The sequence below is a fragment of the Hypanus sabinus genome, chromosome 7 (assembly GCF_030144855.1).
Source record: "Hypanus sabinus isolate sHypSab1 chromosome 7, sHypSab1.hap1, whole genome shotgun sequence".
Taxonomy (NCBI): Eukaryota; Metazoa; Chordata; class Chondrichthyes; order Myliobatiformes; family Dasyatidae; genus Hypanus; species Hypanus sabinus.
The window spans coordinates 98,829,389-98,852,876 of record NC_082712.1 but is presented as its reverse complement, the minus strand read 5'-3'; the positions used below and the strand labels follow the sequence as shown (position 1 = coordinate 98,852,876).

At 46.5% G+C, this 23,488-nt stretch overlaps 1 protein-coding gene across 2 annotated transcripts in view; it reads left to right on the top strand.

Annotated features, from left to right (window-relative positions):
* The window catches only part of LOC132396373 (homeobox protein GBX-1-like), a 49,759-nt gene that overhangs the window by 10,403 nt on the left and 15,868 nt on the right, over nt 1-23,488 (top strand). For both annotated transcript variants that reach the window (XM_059973892.1, XM_059973891.1), the window contains exon 3: nt 5,961-6,205. In XM_059973892.1, coding sequence (XP_059829875.1) covers nt 5,961-6,205 — 245 coding nt within the window. The remainder of the gene's footprint in view (nt 1-5,960; nt 6,206-23,488) is intronic.

Sequence of the window (23,488 nt, the reverse complement as noted above, 5' to 3'; positions counted from 1 at the left end):
ACCACAGGAAACATCCTCCTCAAATCCACTCTATCAAGGCCTTTCAAAATTGCAAACACAAGGAAATCTGCAGATGCTGGAAATTCAAACAACAACACACACAAAATGCTGGTAGAATACAGCAGGCTAGGCAGCATCTATAGAAAGAAGTGCTGTCGACGTTTCGGGCCGAGACCCTTCGTCAGGACTAACCGAAAGGAAAGATAGTAAGAGATTTGAAAGTAGTGGGGGGTAGGGGAAATGCGAAATGATAGGAGAAGACCTGAGGGGGTGGGATGAAGCTAAGAGCTGGAAAGGTGATTGGTGAAAGTGATACAGAGCTGGAGAAGGGAAAGGATCATGGGACGGGAGGCCTCAGGAGAAAGAAAGGGTGGGGGAGCACCAGAGGGAGATGGAGAACAGGCAAAGTACTAAATATGTCAGGGATGGGGTAAGAAGGGGAGGAGGGGCATTAACGGAAGTTAGAGAAGTCAATGTTCATGCCATCAGGTTGGAGGCTACCCAGCCAGTATATAAGGTGTTGTTCCTCCAACCTGAGTGTGGATTCATTTTGACAGTAGAGGAGGCCATGGATAGACATATCAGAATGGGAATGGGACGTGGAATTAAAATGTGTGGCCACTGGGAGATCCTGCTTTTTCTGGCGGACTGAGCATAGGTGTTCCGCGAAACGGTCTCCCAGTCTGCGTCGGGTCTCACCAATATTTAAAAGGCCACACCGGGAGCACCGGACGCAGTATACCACACCAGCCGACTCACAGGTGAAGTGTCGCCTCACCTGGAAGGACTGTCTAGGGCCCTGAATGGTGGTGAGGGAGGAAGTGTAAGGGCAGGTGTAGCACTTGTTCCGCTTACAAGGATAAGTGCCAGGAGGGAGATCAGTGGGAAGGGGTGGGAGGGACGAATGGACAAGGGAGTCGCGTAGGGAGCGATCCCTGCGAAAAGCAGAAGGTGGGGGGAGGGAAAAACGTATTTGGTAGTGGGATCCCATTGGAGGTGGCGGAAGTTACAGAGAATTATATGTTGGACCTGGAGGCTGGTGGGGTGGTAGGTAAGGACAAGGGGAACCCTATCCCAAGTGGGGTGGCGGGTGGATGGGGTGAGGGCAGATGTATGGGAAATGGGAGAGATGCATTTGAGAGCAGAGTTGATGGTGGACGAAGGGAAGCCCCTTTGTTTAAAAAAGGAAAACATCTCCTTCGTCCTGGAAAGAAAAGCCTCATCCTGAGAGCAGATGCGGCGGAGACGGAAGAATTGTGAGAAGGGGATAGCCTTTTTGCAAGAGACGGTGGGAAGAGGAATAGTCCAGGTAGCTGTGAGAGTCTGTAGGCTTACAGTAGATATCAGTAGATAGGCCGTCTCCAGAGATGAAGACAGAAAGATGAAGAAAGGGGAGGGAGATGTCGGAAATGGACCAGGTAAATTTGAGGGCAGGGTGAAAGTTGATGAAGTCAACGAGCTCAGCACGCGTGCAGGAGGCAGTGCCAGTGCAGTCATCGATGTAGTGAAGGAAAAGAGGGGAATAGATACCCGTATAGCCTTGGAACATGGACTGCTCCACAAAGCCAACAAAAAGGCAGGCATAACTGGGACCCATGCGGGTGCCCATGGCTACACCCTTGGTTTGGAGGAAGTGGGAGGAGCCAAAGGAGAAATTATTGAGTGTCAGAACTAATTCTGCTAGACGGAGGAGAGTGGTGGTAGAGGGGAATTGGTTAGGTCTGGAATCCAAAAAAACCGAAGAGCTTCAAGACCATCTCGGTGGGGGATGGAGGTATATAGGGACTGGACATCCATGGTGAAAATAAGACAGTGGGGGACAGGGAACTTAAAATCATCAAAAAAATTCAAAGCATGAGAAGCGTCATGAACATAGGTGGGAAGAGATTGAACAAGGGGGGATAAGATGGTGTCAAGGTATGAAGAAATGAGTTCAGTGGGGCAGGAGCAAGCTGAGACAATAGGTCTACTTGGACAGGCAGGTTTGTGGATCTTGGGTAGGAGGTAGAAATGGGAAGTGCAGGGTGTGGGAACTATGAGGTTTGTGGCAGTGGATTGGAGATCCCTAGAGCTAATAAGGTTGGTGATGGTATAGGAGACAATGGCCTGGTACTCCTTAGTGGGATCATGATCAAGGGGTAAATAGGAGGAGGTATCAGAGAGTTGTCGCTGTGCCTCGGCCAGGTAGAGGTCAGTGACTTTATCACGTCCTGCAAGGATCGCAAGATCTCCCATCTGCAGACCCCAGAGCATGGTCTTCGTATCGTGTCCCCAGCCCTGGTAGTCGATCTTGGCTGCCCCAGCAACCCAGGGCATATTGAAAACCCAGACTTCTGCGCCAACACTGCGTGTTCCAATGGCCATGGATTCACCCCAGCCGTCGATCTCGGCTGCCCCAGCAACCCAGGGGATTTTGAAAATCCGGACTCCAGCACCATCAACGCGGGTTCCAACAGCCATGGACAGCTTCAAAGCGATTGCGGAGCCACCGACTGCAACTCCAGGCCGGGTCTTCTCATGCTGCGATTGTGACTCCCTTCTCCCCTTCCCCCACCACCACTCTGCAATCCCGTCTCCCCTTCCCCCACCACCACTCTGCAATCCCGTCTCCCCTTCCCCCACCACCACTCTGCAATCCCGTCTCCCCTTCCCCCACCACCACTCTGCAATCCCGTCTCCCCTTCCCCCACCACCACTCTGCAATCCCGTCTCCCCTTCCCCCACCACCACTCTGCAATCCCGTCTCCCCTTCCCCCACCACCACTCTGCAATCCCGTCTCCCCTTCCCCCACCACCACTCTGCAATCCCGTCTCCCCTTCCCCCACCACCACTCTGCAATCCCCTCTCCCTCAGATCCCAGCGTCAGCTCCTGGGCGCTCAGAGGCTCCATCTTCCTCTCACCCCAACCCTTCCTTCTCCACTGACACTAACAGCCTCCCCCCCACCTCTGATCCCATCTCTCATCCGTGCCGGGTCTTTACCATTCCCTCCGACCTTCAACTCTCTGAGGCAGAGCGCTCTGTCCTCAGTAAGGGCCTCAGCTTTGTCCCCCTTCGCCCACACCTCAGCGAGTTCCACGTACACCAGGACGCTGAACTCTTCTTCCGCCGGCTCCGTCTCCGAGCTTACTTCTTTGACAAGGACTCTCCTAACCCCACCGATGACCCCTTCTCCCATTTTCAACCCTCCTCCTCTTCATGGACACCCTCTCTGGTCTTCTGCCTGCTCTGGATCTCTTTATTGCTAATTGCCGACGGGACATCAACTGTCTTGACTTCACCACACCATGTTCCAATTCCAACCTCACTCCTTCCGAACGCTCTGCTCTCTGCTCCCTCCGCAGCTGATAAGCGGGGAGCTGTTGTTGTCTGACGTACTGACCTCTACCTGGCCGAGGCACGGTGACAACTCTCTGATACGGTACAAGTGCTACACCTGCCCTTACACTTCCTCCCTCACCACCATTCAGGGCTCCAGACCGTCCTCCCAGCTGAGGCGGCACTTCACCTGTGAGTCAGCTGGTGTGGTATACTGTGTCCGATGCTCCCGGTGTGGCCTTTTATATATTGGTGAGACCCGACACAGACTGGGAGACTGTTTCGCAGAACACCTACACTCGGTCCACCAGAGAAAGCAGGATCTCCCAGTGGCTACACATTTCAATTCCACGTCCCATTCCCATTCTGATATGTCTATCCATGGCCTCCTCTACTGTCAAGATGAATCCAAACTCAGGTTGGAGGAACAACACCTTATATACCGGCTGGGTAGCCTCCAACCTGATGGCATGAACACTGACTTCTCTAACTTCCATTAATGCCCCTCCTCCCCTTCTTACCCCATTCCTGATTTATTTATTTCACCCTCCCTTTTTGTTCTCTCTCTCCGCCCATCACTCTGACTGTTCTCCATCTCCCTCTGGTGCTCCCCCACCCTTTCTTTCTCCTGAGGCCTCCCGTCCCATGATCTTTTCCCTCCTCCAGCTCTGTATCACTTTCACCAATCACCTTTCCAGCTCTTAGCTTCATCCCACCCTCTCCGGTCTTCTCCTATCATTTTGCATTTCCCCCTCCCCCCACTACTTTCAAATCTCTTACTACCTTTCCTTTCGGTTAGTCCTGACGAAGGGTCTCGGCCTGAAACGTCGACAGCACTTCTCCCTATCGATGCTGCCTAGCCTGCTGTGTTCTTTCAAAATTGGATAGGTTTCAATGAGGTCACCCTTCATTCTTATGAATTCCAGTGAGTAGAAGCCCAGAGCCATCAAAAGCTCCTCCTATGACAATCCACTCAATAATGAATATTTTCATGAGCCCTCTCCAATGACAGCACATCCTTGGATAAAGGGCCCAAAACTGCTCAATAATCCAAGTGAGGCCTTTATATTTTAATTCCCTCAATGAATACTAACATCACATTTGCCTTCCTCATCACCAACTCAACTTGCAAATTAACCTTGAGGGAATCCTATAAAAGGACTCCCAAGTCCTTTTGCGCCTCAGTTTTGAATTTTCTCACCATTTAGAACAAAGACTACACTCTTATTTCTTCTATCAAGGTGCATGACCAAACACTTCCCTACACTGTGTTCCATTTGCAACTTTGCTCATTCTCCTAATCTAAGTCCTTCTGTAGCCTGTCTGTTTCCTCAAAACCACCTACCCCACCACCTTTCTTCATATCATCCACAAAGCCACCAATTCCATCGTCCAAGTCATTAACGTAATCTTAAAAAGAAGCAGTCACAACGCAGACCCCTGTGGAACGCCTAGTCAGCAGGAGCCAACCAGAAAAGGCTCAGTTTATTTCCACTCCCATCTCCAGTCAACCTGCCACTGCTTCCTCCGTGCTAGAATCTTTCCTGTAATACATGGGCTCATAAGCAGCCTCATGTGTGGCACCTTGCAAAAGGTCTTCTGAAAATCCAAGTTCACCGTATCTATTGATTCTTATTTGCCTCTCCTGTTTGCTATTTCTTCAAAGAATTCCAACAGATTTGTCAGTTAAGATTATCCCCATGAGGAAACCATATTGACTATGGCCTATTTTTGTCATACGCCTCAGAGTACCCTGAAACCACATCCTTGATCAACTCCAATGTCTTCCCAACAGCTGGGGTCAGACTAACTGGCCTAAATTTCTTCCCTGAGTGGAGTGACATTTGCAATCTTCCATTCCTCTGGAAGTGTGCCAGAGTCAACTGATTCTGAAAGACCATTTCTAATGCCTCAAATCTCTCAGAACTCTGAGCTTTACACTATCTGATCCGGGTGATTTATCTGCTTTCAAACATTTGTTTCTCATGAACATTCCTCCCAGCAGTGGCAACTTCAGACTTCTGCCCCCTCGAATGTCTTGCATACTGCTCGCGTCTTCCACTGTGAAGACTAATCCAAAATCCAGGGATTAAATCCCAAATCATTAACTACACCAGTTAACCAAGGTAAAACAGATTGTTCTGGAGGAGGGAATTGAAGAGGCAAAGAGTTTTTAAGCCTCTTTGTCCAGGTAGGCTTGTGTAGTGTGTTCCTGTATCATTGGAGATTCTCCAACTCTGGAAATGATGCAGAAACTTCCCTGAATCCAGAGCTCTTGTTCTGAAGCTATCACTCATGAGTGAGTGTGTCCCTGAGGCAGGTCAGTGGAGCTCCAGCAGGGACAGGCTGGAAAAAGTATAGATGTGACACAGGTCTTGACATGCTGGATTCAGGAATATGGTATCTCAGTGACTGAGTCAGGGTCGCAGGGCAGCCACCAGGGAGAGGGGTGCAGTCAGCAGGTGGAGAGTGGAGCTTGCAGGCGATGACGGCTGCTGGTGTGAGGGTGGATATCTTTGCACTCTGGTTCTGCTGGATGTGTATTAACTGCCAGTGGGGACGAGTGGGTCAGAAGTTTAATGTACTTGTGCTTTGCTGCTTACTGTTTCACTACAGTTTGACTTAGTCTCTTATTTCCTCAGCTCCCCGTGTTCTGCTGCCTGGGGCAGTCTCCCAGGGTGGTCTGGATGGGAGAGAAACCACGTGGCTGGGTCCTTTGAAGGAAGGCAGCTCGAACACGCGGTCTGTGCCGAAGATGTGTAAGGGTCGCACGACTTTCACTCCAGAGCAGCTCCGGGTTTTGCTACACCGCTTCCAGCTGCAGAGATATGTGTCTGCATCAGAGCGGCAGGACCTGGCGAATGCGCTGGGGCTGAGCAGTCAACAGGTATAGGGTACGGGATTAAAGGGGATCTGCAGGGCAAGCTATTGGGTGTATATGGGATAAGCTGCCGCAGGAAGTTGTAGCGGCAGGTACAATCACAAGTTTCAAAAGGATTTTTGTGTAGTTGGGTTTGGAGGGTGCTGGTCCAAATGGCATTAGTTTAGATCAGGCATCCCCAACCTGGAGTCCACGGATCCCTTGGTTCATGATAAAACTCCATGGCTTTTTAAAAAGAAAGGTTGGGAACCCCGGTTTAGTTGGCATAGACAAGTTGGGCTGAATGGCCTATTTTCCTGCTGTATGACTCCATGAATCGGGAGTAGTGTGGAGAGAAGGACTTGACCTACCCCTGAAGTACTCTGGGTATATCTCCGTTGGGTGGTGAAGACCACCCTCAGAACTCCGCTGTTCACACAAACAACAATGCAGTGCATCCATCATGATGACGACCAGGAGAGAAAGATTCTTACTACCCCATCTCAAGATTCAAGGTCGATTCTAATTCATCACATGTACATTAAAACACAGTGAAATGCATTGTCATGGTCTTTCCATGATAGCTCTTGGAAATTTCTTTTCTGCAGACTCAGTTTGTCATTGCTGCCTTCTGGGCAGTGTCTTTTCAAGACGGGTGAACCCAGCCATTCACAATACTCTTCAGACATTGTTAGCTTGGTTGCATAACCGGGACTGCACAGACGACTATCCACCACCTACTCACGTGGCTTCACGGGACCCTGATCGGGGGGTTGGTGGGGGGCTAGGCGGATGCTATATCTTACCCAAGGGGGAACTGTAGGCTAGTGGAGGGAAGGAGCAGCTTACGCTACTTTTGGCAGAGATGCATCTCCACCCTGCTGGGGCTATCAAAAACAAATGGACACAAATTTAAGGTGAGACCGGAGTTTTGGTGATGAGTAAATTTCACACAGGGTGATATCTGGACCTGGCTGCCACAGGAGGTGGTGGAAGTAGATACAGTTTAAGACAGGCGCATGAATTGGCAAGGTGTTTGAACCCAACGTGGGCAAAAAAGGTCAATATGGCTGGGATGGGCTGCAAGGCCTGCAGCTAGGCTGTATAATTCTAACTGTGACCCAGTAATGTTCATCTTGAAATCATCTTCACTAAACCAGACGATCTGGCTCAGGGGAGCTTTCACTCGACAACTAGCTTGCAAACTTGCAATGTTACAGCCTGGACGACATACTGGCAGGTGCAGAACTGTGGATTTGGGTGGAAGTATTTATTATCTCTGAAGGCTCCGCAGATCAGTGTTGATGGGAGATGCAATTGTTAGGAGAGCAGACACAAGGTTCTTTAGGTGTGGAAGGCACCCAGATGGTATGTTGCTTCCCAGGTGCTGGGGTCAGGAATATCTTGGTTAGGGTCCATGTGTTCTAAAGGTGGAGGGCAAAGCCGGAAGTTGTGGTACATATTGGTACCAGTGATTTGGGTAGGAAAAAGTAGGAGGTCCTGCAGAGAGGATGTAGAGGATTGAGTAGAAAGCTGAAAAGCAGGACTTCAAGTGTAGTAATCTCTGGATTGCTGCCTGTGCCATGTGAGAATGATGAAAGATGATTTGGCAGGAGAATTTGTGGCTGAAAAATCGCAGGTAGCAGTGTTTCAGATTAGTGGATAATTGGGATTGATCTTAAAGTGAAGTTTGATTAAATTATTGATCAGCAAGGGTGTTGACCGTTGCAGGGAGGAGATGAGAATGGGGTTGAGAGGGGTGGCAAATCAGCCATGGTGGAGCAGTCTTGGTGGGCCAAATGGCCTAATTCTGCTCCATCTCATACAGTGCTCAGGGCTTCCTTTGTCATATCAGTAGCTTCACTGCTGTCAGTCATGCAAGTCATGGGGTGGAGACTCGGGAATTCCATCTCTCTCAGATGTGGAAGGAATCCTCATTGCTGTTTCCGTAACAATTTTGCTTTGCCAGTTAGAGTTGTTAGCCTTGAGCTGAACCGTCAAACCTGGTGGCCTGGTGGACCACTCGTAGCCTGGCCTCTATCCTTTGACCTATTTGGCATGGGTGACCCTACCAAGAGCCAAAGCGCAAAGCCCTGACACGGCCCAACATAGCTCTCCGGGTCATTGAAGCACGCAAGCCTCCAAACCCAAATACAAAGTTGTGGTTCTCTTGGAGGGCACAGATGTTATCCACTAAAGAAATCCACCCTTTACATTGTGGATTAAGTCCTGTGGTGGTCTTGGATCGGTCTGTACAGCCAGCTGAAGACCCACCAATAGAAAACCAGGTTTGGAGATCCTCTTACTTGACTCGAGTGTTCGCACCTCTAATGAGTCACAATTAAAACTTGCTGCTGGTAATTCTTCATGAATTCACACAGCTCCTAGTAGCATCAGATAGAAGCATGTGAGATGCAGGAGAGCTCATCAATGCTAAATTCATGATAAAAGGTGGACAAAGTGATTGGTTTATTTCAGGTAACCCCCTCCCCCCTCCTCTTCCCCCCCCCCCCCCAAATCCAGGGGTGGAGGACTCTTGGGATGTAAGTGATAGACAGTCCTGAGCTGATGGACCAACCCCAGGTTATGGGTTTGTGTTTATAGAGAACAACAGCAGTTAAATAAAAGGGATTTTCAACACCCCTGGACATGAAAGATATTTTGCAGTGACAGATGTGTAATAAAAGACCACAGATTCTGGAATCTGGAGCAAGAAACAAGCTGCTGGAGGAACTCGGCTGGTCAGGTATCTTGTGAAGGGAATGCGAATGTATCTGGGGTGCTGAATGAATGTGGAATCAAATAGGCACTTGGTCTACTGCAGGGGTTCCTAATCCCTGGTCCACAAACCCCTTGCTTAATGGTATTGGTCCACGACTTGGTGGGAACTCCTGGTCTACAGGCTTCCCTGCCTTGGTGATTCCCATTCACATTCTATTGCTTCTCTGCCTCTAGAGAGTTAGCACAATGCTTTACAACAGGGATCACCAACTTTTTTGCACCACGGACCAGTTTGATATTGACAATATTCTTGCAGACCAGCTGACTGGGGGGTGGCGGGGTGTTAATCATACTGGAATGTAGGTGATAAGTCAACTCTAAGTCACTTATAAGTGGCTAATATACTCAATATTGTTTCTAAAAGGGTTTATCTAACGAATTTAATATTAAACACAGCGCATATTTTCCTCGCATGAATATAATGATAAGTTAATTATAAGTCAATAGCATCATAACATTTTAAGTAACATTTGGATATTAAACACACAGTGCATATTTTCCTCGTATGAACATATTAAATCATTGCAACACACCAATATCGCTGAATCAGTGGGAGCCCTGGGCTTGTTTCCCTGCAACAAGACGGTCCCATCGAGGGGTGATGGGAGACAGCGATACTCGAAGGGGGTTCCTTATGTCCAGTCTATTCTGCAGTTTAGTTTTCGTTGCATTCATTGCAGAAAACCCCGCTTCACAGAGATATGATGTTGGAAATGGAAGCAACGTTTTCAGTGCTTTCGTGGCTATCTCAGGATATTCAGCCTTGACTTTGATCCAGAATGCCGGCAGAGATGTCATGTCAAACATGCTTTTCAGCCCACCATCATTTGCAAGTTTGAGGTGTTGATCTTCTTCCCGCGCTGACATGGACGATTGGGTCACGGACCCATTCCTTTGCGGTTGGGAAGTAACGCTCGAATTCTGTCGACAGCGAAGATTGGTGATCGCGCACCAGCTGTGAGAAGGACAGTGCAGCCTCAGTCTCTCCCAAAATCCCAGCTGACGTTGGGAACATGTCAAATATGCCTCTGTCCACGTACCGTCTGCCAGTTCCGGTTTGGCCTTGAAACCAGACACTTCATTTGCCAACTTGAAGACAGTTGTCATTCTCCCCTGAAGTGACAAATTGAGTTCATTGAGCAGGTTGAAGATGTCAGAGATAAGCAAGTTTTGCTATCCATTCCTCATCACTGAAGTGTGCTGCCAGTGGTGACTTTTCCTGAAATAAATCTCGGTAGTGGCTCTCTTAACTCAAAAACCCTGGCCAGGGCTGTCCCCCTTGATAGTCGCCTGACTTCAGTGTGTAAGAGAAGGTGTTTGTGCTCTGCATTTATTTCCTCGCAAAGCTGCTCAAACAAATGTGACTAAGGGCTTTTGCTTTGATGTGATAGATAATTTCAATAACGTCACTCAAAAAGCTGTTAAGATCAGATGACACTTTTTGGCTAGCCAGCATTTCTCCGTGTATGACACAGTGTGTAGACTGGCATTCAGGAGCAACCTCTTTGACTCGGGTAGTGAAACCAGACAGCTGTCCAGTCATAGCTGCAGCCCCGTCTGTGCATATTCCAACACAGAATGACCAGTCCAGTTTGCCTGACATGTAGCCATTCAAAGACTTGAATAATTCTGCCCCAGCTGTGTTAGTTAGCAGTGGCAGTGCACACAACATATCCTCGTGCACATCGTCTTGAAATATATATCACACATAAACCAGCAGTATTGCCTTGTTGTTGACATCGGTAGACTCGTTGACCTGGATGGCATACCATGGTGACTCGTTAAGCCGTTCCAACAGCTGTGCTTCGATGTCCTCCACTACGTCATCGATTCTCCTTGAAACTGTGGTAGCTGAAAGAGAAACCTGTGCCATCTTGTTAGCTGCAGCTTCTCCCAACAGCTCATGGCACATGTCCTTGGCAGCAGGCAGAATCAATTCTTCACCAACAGTGAAAGGCTTCTTAGCCTTAGCAACACGGCTAGCCACTAAATACGACACTCTCAGAGCAGCAGCATTTGTGGAGGTGGTGGCTCTCAGCACTTGCTTCTGTCCTGCTTGCCCACGTTTCTTCCACCCAAAAAAACTCAATGTGTTTGTCTTTAAGTGCAGGGTGCCTGGACTCAAGGTGTCGAAGCAGTTTTGAGGCCTTCACTGCCTCATTAGACATCTTGTCTCCACATATCACACACAGGGGGCTTGGAACATGCGAGTCACCAGTTGCAATAAAGCCATATTTTATGTACGACTCGTATTTTTTGTTGAAGGAAGCTTTCTTTTATTTTTTGCAGTCTCGGCCTCAGCTGTCTGCGTTATCATCATTGATAGGCCTTTTATGTCCCCTACCACCTCTTCCAAAGAAACTCTCAAGTGATGTTTGTTTTTTAACTCATTGAATAGCTGTAGGTTAATGACCAACTGATGGCCTCGCATGCGTTCAAGTTCAACAGGCAGGGAATGAGGAAAGGTGCAGCTGACTCGTTTCGTTTCATATCGCCAAATCATATCGTTTCCTCGTGGCCTGGTGGTTGGGGACCACTCCTTTACAACACAGGTGACCCGGGTGCATTTCCTGCTGCTGCTGCTGCCGGCTGTAAAGAGTTTGCACGTTCTCCCCATGACCATGTATCACCCTTGGGTGCTCCAGTTTCTTCATGCAGTCCAAAGAGGTAGGTTGGTAGGTTAATTGGTCATTGTAAATTGTCCTGTGATTGGGCTGAGATTAAAATGAGGGTTGCTACTGGTGGGTCTTTAGGTGGCTGTAGCGATTGATCCGGGATCACCTTGCTGCTTAATCCAGGATTTTTGGGTGAGTTTCTTCAATAGAGGATGTCTGTGTGTGACTGTTTTAATATGGGGAAGCTGATGCATGGGCAGCCACCACGCGATCTTTGACAGATCAGGGTCAGCAGAGGAAGTACGAGACTCAGTGAAACCTTTACACAGGTCACAGAGTCACAAGTAAACTGGACATCTAACCCACTGATCCCCTCTGGCCAGTTAATATTTTCTGACCCACAAAGCAGTGTGCTCCATGTTACAGGCTCTCTCCTTGGATCCTCTCTGAACTACTTGCTCTTTGCCCTAAACCTGTAACTTAGTTTCAGGCAGCTCAACTCTTGTGAAGACTTTTCTACTACTTACCCGATCATGACACTCAAACCTATTTCCTCATACAATATATAGAAGAACCTACTTGGAAGGAGCAATACTGAATTTCCTCTAGTGGGACAAGGTGGGCCAAGTAACTGAATTGACAGCTGAGGAGCACTTTGGGTCCAGTGAACAGAATTCCGGCAGATTTTACATAGCTATGGGGGGGAAAAATAGGACAGGTCTACTGGTTAATATGCTGAACTGGAGCAAAAGCAACTTTGAGGGCATTAGGCAGGATCAAACTGGTTGGTTCTTAAGTGCAAAGGAACGGTTGGCAAGTGGGAGGCTTTTAAATGGGTTGTATCCAGAGTTCAGGAGCAGCCATCTTGGAGTAAAGTGTAGACATACCAAATTCAGTGAACCCTGCTGGATTTTGGGGGGTGGCGGGGGGGGGGGGGGGGAGGTGTTGAGAGGAATATTGATGCTCTGGACAGGAAAAAAGGAAGTGTACATTGTTTTGGGGCAGCTGCGTAAAAACAAATGTCAAAGTATATATAAAGTTTTTAAGAGAAATGAGGACAAAGAAGGTATGAGATGGATTTGACAGGCAAGGTTAAAGATAATTCCAAGATATTCTTCAGTTGTATTAAATTAATAAAGTGACTAGGGAGAGACTAGATCAGTGGATCCCAACCTTTTCTATGCCCCACACCCCTAGGAAATGTTTGATTCATGTTCGCACCCCCTACAAAAGTAATATCACATTTGAAGGTGAAAAAGTCTAATTTCTAATTATTGAACCACATACAATACTGTGGGTGAACAAATTGAACTTAAAAAAAAGCTTTTAACTCGGTGCATAAAATGCAAATATAAATTGAGCAATTAGATTCTAATTTATTCTGAAAAAATTGTAAACAGTAAATTGATGAGACTCCTCAACTTTGAGGTGTAACTCCCAGGTAACACTGATGAGAATGCTCAACGCTGACTCGAGCAGTGGGAGACTGGAGTGTGCTTGGGACAAGCATTACTACCACTTCTCAAGGCACACTGGCAGCTGGCTGAGTGATGACTCGTGACTCGTCACTCAAGCACACAAGCCACTCTTTGTCATACCCCCTGAAATTCCAGGGTGCGGGCACCCCATGTTGGGAACCCCTGGACTAGATGCTCTTTTAAAGACAGTCAGAGATGCCGATCTATGAAGCTGCAAGAGATGTCTGAAATTTTTAATGTCGACTTCTCCTTGCTGTTTATCATGGAGACCAATGAAATGAAGGCAATAAGTAGTGAGGTCTTAAATCATGTGCATATTGCAGAGAAGTATCTGCAGCCTCAACACATGAAGGTTGGCAAATCTCCAGGGTCTGGCCCAGTGCACACCCAGACCTCATGGGAGGCCAGAGGAAAAAAATTGTGGAGACCCTGGTAGAGGTATTTGCTTTGTTGTTGGCCTCTGAAGTTCCAGAAGACTGGATGGTGACTAGTGTTCTACTGTTCAAGAAGGGTAGCAAGAACATGCCAGGGACCTACAGGGTGGCGAGCCTGACTTCAGTTGTAGGGAAGTTACTGTAGGGAATTCTGAGGGACAAGATTGACTATCACTTGGATAGTCAAGACCTGATCAGGAATAATCAATATGGTTTTATGCTTGGGAGATTGACAAATCTGAGGGTTTTTGAAGAGGTAACTAAGAAGATAGATGAAGGTGGGGCAGTCAATATTGTTTATATGAACTTCAGTAAGACCTTTGACAGGGTTTTGTGTGACAGGCTAACCTGAAAGGTTGGGTTGCAAGGTGTTTGGGGGAGCTTGTAAGATGCATTCAGAATTGGCTTAAGTAGAGGGTGATGGTTGAAGACTGGAAGCCTGTGACTGGTTCAATTTTCCCCAGGGTTCACCACTGGGACCTCTTATTTACGTAACTGAATGTCACAATTGGCAAATTTACTGATGAATATAATTGGGGGTGGGGGGGGGGTTCTTGTTGGCAAAGTAGGTTCCAATGAATTTCTAATAGACCTTGATCAGTTGAGAAGATGGGCTGAGGAATGACAAATAGCTTTCAACTTAAGTGTGAGGTGATGAATTTTTGATGTTCAAAATGGGGTGGGACCTGTACGGTAAATGGCAGGGTGTTGCAGAACAGAAGGACCTGGAAGCACAAATGCACGGTTTGCTAATATTGGCCATGCAAGTAGACAGGCTGGTGAAGGTGTTTAGCACATTGACCGTCATTTCAGCTCTACGTTCATCAACCACTTCTGTTACCACCTCAGACATCTGAATCAAGCAGTCTATGCTGCCCAATTACATCCACTAACCCATCTTTGCGATGTGGGAGGTAAAAGCAGAGCGTTAAGAGGAAACCCATGTGGTTATGGGAGAAGTTAAACTCCTTGCAGAGTGGTGGAATTGAACTCAAATCACTGATGCTACAACAGCATTATGTAAACTGCTTACGCTACTGTACCATGTTTGCCCTGCAAAGCGAAACTTCTGCCCCTAATTTGGGCATGGTTTTCCAATTGCTCATAAACCAAATCCCTAAGAATCCTCTGAAGTAACTTCCCTAACTGCTGAATTGAGAATCTGGTCTAGTTTTCAGGATTACTCCTACTTCCTTTGAGCAATGGAACAATATTAGCTACTCACTAGTCCTCCAGGGACATGAAGATATTTGTCAAGGCCCCAGCAATATTTTGCCTCTTACTTTCTGCCCATTATGTCACTGGTATTTAGGGCAGCAATGGAGGTTGTCCATCTCGGGTGTTCAGGGCCTCCTTCGTGTCAGTAACTTCCCCTCTGTTTTCACTACTGTCAGTCACACAAGTCCCAGGTGGAGACTTGGGAAAACGGTCGCACTGAGATGTAGAAGGATTCTTCATTGCTGTTTCTGTTGTGGTTTGTTTTATCACTCAGGGTTGTTAGCCCTGAGCTGAATCTCAGAACCTGGAGAACTGATGCACACTTCATTTGGCTTCTACTCTTTGACCTGTTTGGCAAGAGCCCTGTCTCCAACCAGCATAACTCTCCGGGTCATTGAGGCATGCAAGCCTCCAAACAAAATGACAAGATTGTGGTCTTCTTGGAGGGGCTTCTTAATAAGCTGGCATCAGGCCCTGGGTTCCTGTGCACCTTGATACTCTTTAAAAGTCCCAATACAACCTTTTATATTTCTTGAAACACCCTAGCATTTTTTGGTATGCTCCACGTTGCTCTCCCTGACCTCCACAGGTTAGATGAACTAGTAAGGGCATGGTAGATGGTTTATAATGTTAACAAATGGGAGGTCATCCACTTTGGTAGAAGAAAGGAGGTTCTGTAGACTGGCAGACTGGAGGAGAAGTCATACTGGGATTGGGCAGGTGACATCTCTATGGGTGAGTACTTCAGAGAGAGTGACCACAATTCCCTGGCCTTTACCATGTCCATGGACAGGAACAAGAGCAGACAGTTTGGGGAAGTATTGAGTGGATAGTGAATTGTGATGCCTTTAGGCAGGAACTTGGAAATGTAAGTTGTGAACAATGTTAATCAGGGAAAAGCATAATGGAAATATGGAGGTTGTTTAGGGAGTATTTGAGTTGGTCCCATTGTGACAGGGAAAGGATGGTAAGGTGAAGGAACCATGGTTCCTAAGACTTGAAACATTTAGTCAAGAGGAAGCTTGCTTAGGGTTTAGAAATCAAGAATCTGACAGGCTCTAGAAAGTTACAAGGGAGCCAGGGAAGAGCTTAGAGGAGCTAAAAGGGAACACAAGAGAATTTGGTGAGTAGGATCAGGGAAGTCACCAAGGCACTCTACACGAACATGAAGAACAGGAGGATGATTAGCGTCAGGGTATGACTGATCAAGGATAGACCAAATGTGCCTGCAGCTGGAGGTATGCTGCGTTCCACCAGCATTTTGTGTGTGTGTTCCTTAATGAATGCTTGGGTATTCGCTAATGAGAGAGACCTTGACAAATGTGAGGACAACATATAGTAAACAGGCTGATGTACTAGAACATGCTGGTGTTAAGAAAGGAGATGTAATGGATTTGTTTGAAAAATAATAGGCTCAACAAATCCCCAGGGCTAGGTGGGGTCTACCCCAGGTTACTACGGGAACTGAAGGAAGAGATTGTTGCACCTTTAGCAATGTTTTTTGCAACCTCCCTGGTAACAGGAGTAGTACAAAAAGATCGGAGAGTGACGAGCATTATTCCTTACTTCAAGAAAGGTGATGAGGATAACCCAGGTAATTATAGACCAGTGATAGGCAGACCTTTTAGAGAGGATTCTTTGAAAGGTTTTTCAAGCATTTGGAGAAGCATAGTCTGATTAGGGACGGTCATGGCAGGTCACGCCTCAGAGCCTGTGGCTTTCAGGAAAGTGACAAAGCGCATTGAAAGTAAACAGTGGATCTGGTGTGTATGAATTTTAGCAAGGCATTTGATGAGGTTCCTCATGGGCTCATTCAGAAAGTCAAAAGACATGGGATCCACCAAGGATACCCTGTGTGGATTCATAAGACCATAAGAGAGCAGAATTGGACCATTTGGCCCATCGAATCTGCTCTGCCATTTCATCATGCCTACCCAATTTTTACTCTCAGCCCCAATGTACCTTCTTCCCTGTATCCCTCCTCTGCCTTAAATATACATGAAGACATGGCCTCCACAAGCAACAGTGGCAAAGAATTACAGATTCACCACTCTGGCCATTCCTAGTCTCCATTCTAAAAGGACTTCCCTCTATTCTGAGGCTGTATTCTCTGGTCCTAGACTCCCCCACCATAGGAAACATCCTCTCCACATCCACTCTATCTGTAGTCCTAGACTCCCCCACTGTAGGAACCATCCTCTCCACATCCACTCTTATCTGTGTCCTCTGGTTGTAGACTCCCCCACCATAGGAAACATCCCCGCCACATCCACTCTATCTGTGTCCTCTGGTCCTAGACTCCCCCACCATAGGAACCATCCTCTCCACATCCACTCTATCTGTGTCCTCTGGTACTAGACTCCCCCACCATAGGAAACATCCCCGCCACATCCACTCTTATCTCTGTCCTCTGGTCCTAGACTCCCCCACTATAGGAAACATCCCCTCCACATCCACTCTACCAAGGCCTTTCAACATTCAATAGGATTCAATGAGGTCACCCCTCCTACTGACTTCTAGTGAATACAGGACCAGAGCCATCAAATGCGGTTCATAAGCCATTCAATCCCAGAAACAGTTTTGTGTACCTCCTTTGAACCCCCTCCAGATTTAGCACACCTTTTCTAAGCGAAAGGGCCCAAAACTGCTCACAATACTCCCAAGTGTGACCTCGCCAGTCTTAACGTTATACCATTGCTTTTATGTTCTCATCCTGGCTTTCCCACACGGAAGGCAGGGGTGGTTGTATGTGGAGCATGATCTATCTGGAGGTCAGTAACCAGTGGTGTACTGCAGGGATCTGTTTCTCTACCCTGTCTTTGATTTTTATAAATGACTTGGATGAGGAAGTGGAAGGCTAGTTCAGTAAGTTTGCAGAAGACATGAAAGTGTAGTGGATAGTATAGAAGGTTGTCGTAGGTTACAATACAAAGCTGATTGAGAAATGGGAGATAGAATTCAATCTGGAAAAGTATGACAAGATTCTCAATGTGGAGGAAAAGAGGGATGGTGAGGTTAATGTCTTCTAAGTCCCTCAAAAGTTGCTATGGAAGATGACCAGGTGGTTTATACCCATAATCATATTAAAAACTACAGCACAGAAACAGGCCATCTTGGCCCTTCTAGTCCGTGCCGAACGCTTACTCTCACCTAGTCCCACCAACCTGCACTCAGCCCATAACCCTCCATTCCTTTCCTGTCCATATACCTATCCAATTTTTTTAAAAAAAATGACAATATTGAACCTGCCTCTACCACTTCTACTGGAAGCTTGTTCCACACAGCTACCACTCTCTGAGTAAAGACATTCCCCCTCGTGTTACCCTTAAACTTTTGCCCCATAACTCTCAAATCAGGTCCTCTTGTTTGAATCTCCCCTACTCTCAAAGGAAAAAGCCTATCCACATCAACTCTTATCTATCCCCCTCATAATTTTAAATACCTCTATCAAGTCCCCCCCTCAACCTTCTACACTCCAAAGGATAAAGACCTAACTTGTTCAACCTTTCTCTGTAACTTTGGTCTGAAACTCAGGTAACATTCTAGTAAATCTCCTCTGTACTCTCTCTATTTTGTTGACATCTTTCCTATAATTTGGTGACCAGAACTGTACACAATACTCCAAATTTGGCCTCACCAATGCCTTGTACAATTTTAATATTACATCCTGACTCCTATACTCAATGCTCTGATTTGTAAAGGCCAGCACACCAAAAGCTTTCTTCACCACCCTATCCACATGAGATTCCACCTTCAGGGAACTGAGGATGTTATGTTGGCCTTCATTAGGTGGGGAACTGAGTTCAAGAACTGTGAGGTAATGTTGCAGCTCTCTGAAACCCTGGTTAGACCTCACTTGGAATATTGTGTTCAGTTCTGGTCTCATTATTAGGATGTGGAAATGTTAAAGAGGGTGCAGAGGAAATTTACCAGGACGCTGCCTGGACTGCACAGCATGACTGATGAGGATAAACTGAGCAAGCTGGGGCTTTTCTCTTTTGAGTAAAGGAAGATGAGAGGTGACATGAAGGGTGCAACTGTGAGCTGTTTTGGGAGCCCTTGTCTAAAAGGATGTGTTGACATTGGAGAGGGTTCAAAGGAGGCTTGAAATTATGACCGGATTGAAAAGCTTATCACATGGAGAGTGTTTGGTTTTCGGCCTCTACTCGCTAGAATTCTGAAGAATGTAGAGTGACCTCATTGGAATGTATAGAATAGTGAAAGATATCGACAGAATGGATGTGGCGAGGATGGTTCCTATTGTGGGAGGGTCTAAGACCAGAGGACACACCCTCAGAATACAGGGATGCACTTTTAGAATGGAGATGAGGAACTTCTTTAGCCAGAATGCTGAATGTGTAGAATTCATTGCCACAGGTGCCTATGAAGGCAAAGTCTGTAAGTATATTTAGAAACATAGAAAGCCTAAAGTACAATACAGGCCCTTTGGCCCACAATGCTGTGCCGAACATGTCCTTACCTTAGAAATTACTTAGGGTTACCCATAGCTCTCTATTTTCCTGAGCTCCATGTACCTATAGAGGAGTCTCTTAAAAGACCCGATCATATCCACCTCCACCACTGTCGCTGGGAGCCCATTCTGTGTACTCATCACTCTCTGCATTTAAAAAGAACTTGCCCCTGACATCTCCACTGTACCTACTTGCAAGCACCTTTCAACTGTGCCCTCTCGTGCTAGGCATTTCAGCCCTGGAGAAAAGCCTCTGACCTATCCACATGATCAAGGCCTCTCATCATCTTGTACACCTCTATCAGATCACCTCTCATCCTCTGTCGCTCCAAGGAGAAAAAGCCGAGTTCACTCGACCTATTCTCATGAATCATACTCCCCAATCCAGGTAAATCTCCTCTGCACCCTTTCTTTGGTTTCCACATCCTCCTTGTAGTGAGGCGACCAGAACTGAGCACAGGACTTCAAGTGGGGCCTGACCAGGATCCTATATAGCTGCAACATTACCTCTTGGCTTTTAAACTCAATCCCATGATTGATGAAGGCCAATCCACTGTATGCCGCCTTAACCACAGAGTCAACCTACGCAGTAGATTTGAGTGTCCTATGGATTCGGATCCCAAGATCCCTCTGATCCTCCACACTGCCAAGAGTCTTACCATTAATTCAATATTCTGTCATAATATTTGACCTACTAAAATGAACCACCTCACACTTATCTGGGTTGAACTCCATCTGCCATTTCTCAGCCCAGTTTTGCATCCTATCAATGTCCCGTTGTAACTTCTGACAGCCCTCCACACTATCCACAGCACCCCCAACCTTTGTGTCATCAGCAAACTTACTAACCCATCCCTCCACTTCCCCATCCAGGTCATTTATAAAAATCACGAAGAGTAAGGTCCCAGAACACATCCCTGAGGCACACCACTGGTCACCGACCTCCATGCAGAATATGACCTGTCTACAACCACTCTTTGCCCTCTGTGGGCAAGCCAGTTCTGGATCCACAAAGCAATGTCCCCGTGGATCCCATGCCTCCTTACTTTCTCAATAAGCCTTGCATGGGGTACCTTATTAAATGCCTTGCTGAAATCCATATACACTACATTTACTGCTGTACCTTCATCAGCATGTTTAGTCACATAGAACCATAGAACATTACAGCACAGAAACGGTCCTTGTGACCCTTCTTGGCTGTGCCAAACCATTTTTCTGCCCAGTCCCACTGACCTGCACCTGGACCATATCCCTCCATACACTTCTCATCCATGTACCTGTCCAAGTTTCCCTGAAATGTTAAAAGTGAGCCTGCATTCACCACTTCATCTGGTAGCTCATTCCACACTCCCACTACTCTCTATGTGAAGAAGCCCCCCCCCAATGTTCCAATGTTCCCTTTAAACTTTTCCCCCTTCACCCTTAACCCATGTCCTCTTGTTTTTTCTCCCCTAGCCTCAGTGGAAAAAGCCTGCTTGCATTCACTCTATCTATACCCATCATAATTTTATATACCTCTATCAAATCTCCCCTCATTTTTCTACATTCCAGGGAATAAAGTCCTAACCTATTCAACCTCTCTCTGTAATTCAGGTTCTCTAGTCTTGTCAACATCCTTGTAAACCTTCTCTGCACTCTTTCAACCCTATTAATATCCTTCCTCTAATTTAATGACCAAAACTGCACAAAATACTCTAAATTTGGCTTCACCAATGCCTTATACACCCTCACCATAACATTCCAACTCATATTCTCATACTTGATTTATAAAGGCCAATGTACCAAAAGCTCTCTTTACGATCCTATCTACCTGTAACACCACTTCTAGGGAATTTTGTATCTGTATTCCCAGATCCCTCTGTTCTACTGCACTCCTCAGTGCCCTACCATCTACCTTACATGTTCTACCTTGGTTTGTCCTTCCAAAGTGCAATACCTGACACTTGTCTCTATTAAACTCCATCTGCATTTTCAGCTGGTCCAAGTCCCTCTGCAAACTTTGAAAACCTTCCTCACTGTCCACTACACCTCCAGTCTTTGTATCAACAGCAAATTTACTGATCCAATTTAACACATTATCATCCAGATCATTGATATAGATGACAAATAACAATGGACCCAGCACTGATCCCTGTGGCACACCACTAGTCACAGGCCTCCACTCAGAGAAACAATCCTCACCTACCACTCTCTGGCTTCTCCCATTGAGCCAATGTCTAATCCAATTTACTACCTCACCATGTATACCTAGCAACTGTATCTTCCTAACTAACCTCCGATGTGGGACCTTGTCAAAGGCCTTACTGAAGTCCATGTATACGACATCCACTGCCTTCCCTTCATCCATTTTCCTGGTAACCTTGAAAAACTCTAATAGATTGGTTAAACATGACCTACCACGCACAAAGCCATGTTGACTCTCCCTCATAAGTCCCTGTCTATCCAAATACTTATAGTACTCCTTCCAATAATTTACTGACTACTGACGTCAAACTTAATGTCCTATAATTTCCTGGATTACATCCTCAAAAAATTTCATCAGGTTCATAAGGCATGACCTGCCTTTCACAAAGCCATGCTGAATACTCCTAATCATATTATACCTCTCCAAATGCTCATAAATCCTGACTCTCAGGATCTTCTCCAACAACTTACCCACCACTGAACTAAGACTGACTGGTCTATAATTTCCTGGGCTAACTCTACTCCTTTCCTTGAGCCTGGGGTACATCTTGTCCAGTTGCAGTGACTTATCCAACTTGATGCTTTCCAAAAGCTCCAGCACATTCTCTTAACTACATGCTCAAGCTTTTCAGTCTGCTGTAAGTCATCACTAAGATGCAAAGATCCTTTTCCATAGTAAAAACTGAAGCAAAGTATTTATTAAGTACCTCGGCTCTCCTCCTCCAGTTCCATTCACACTTTTCCACGTTCACGCTTGATTGGTCCTATTTTCTCACATCTTATCCTCTTGCTCTTGACATACTTGTAGAATGCCTTGGGGTTTTCCTTAATCCTGTATGCCAATGGCCCCTTCTGGCTCTCCTAATTTCATTCTTAAGATCTTTCCTGCTGGCCTTATAATCTCCCAGAAAACCTACAGCGCAATACAGGCCCTTCAGCCCGCAAAGTTGTGCTGAACATGTCCCAACCTTAGAAATTACTAGGCTTACCCATAGCCCTCTATTTTTCTAAGCTCCATGTACCTATCCAAAAATCTCTTAAAAGACCCTATCATATCTACCTCCACCATAGTTGCTGGCAGCCCATTCCATGCACTCACCGCTCTCTGAGGTTAAAATAAAAACTTAGCCCTGACATCTCTGTAACCATTCCCCAGCACCTTAAACCTGTGTCCTCTTGTGGCAACCATTTCAGCCCTGGGAAAAAGCCTCTGACTATCCACATGATCAATGTCTCTCATCATCTTATACATCTCTCAGGTCACCTCTCATCCTCTGTCGCTTTAAGGAGAAAAGGCTGAGTTCACTTACCTTATTCTTATAAGGCATGCTCTCCAATCCAGGCAACATCCTTGTAAATCTCCTCTGCACCCTTTCTATGGTTTCCACATCCTTCCTGTAGTGAGGTGACCAGAACTGAGCACAGTACTCCAAGTGGGGTATGTCCAGGATCCTATATAGCTGCAACATTACCTCTCAGCTCCTAAATTCAATTCCACAATTGATGGTCAATACACCATCTGCCTTCTTAACCACAGAATCAACCTACGCAGCTGCTTTGAGTCCTGTGGACTCAAACCCCAAGATCCCTCTGATCCCTCACACTGTCAAGAGTCTTACCATTAATCCTATATTCTGCCATGATATTTGACCTATCAAAATGAACCACCTCACATTTATCTGGGTTCAACTCCATCTGCCACTTCTCGGCCCAGTTTTGCATCCGATCAATGTCCTACTGTAACCTCTGACAGCCCTCCACACTATCCACAACACCTCCAACCTTTGTATCATCAGCAAACTTGCTAACCCATCCCTCCACTTCCTCATCCAGGTCATATATAAAAATCACGAAGAGTAAGGGTCCCAGAACAGATCCCTGAGGCACAACACTGATCACCGACCTCCATGCAGAATATGACCTGTCTACAACCTCTCTTTGCTTTCTGTGGGCAAGCCAGTTCTGGATCCACAAAGCAATGTCCCCTTGGATCCCATGCCTCCTCACTTTCTCAATAAGCCTTGCATGGGGTACCTTGTCAAATGCCTTGCTGAAATCCATGTACACTATATCTACAGCTCTTCCTTCATCAATGTGTTTAGTCGTATCCTCAAAAACTTCAATCAAAC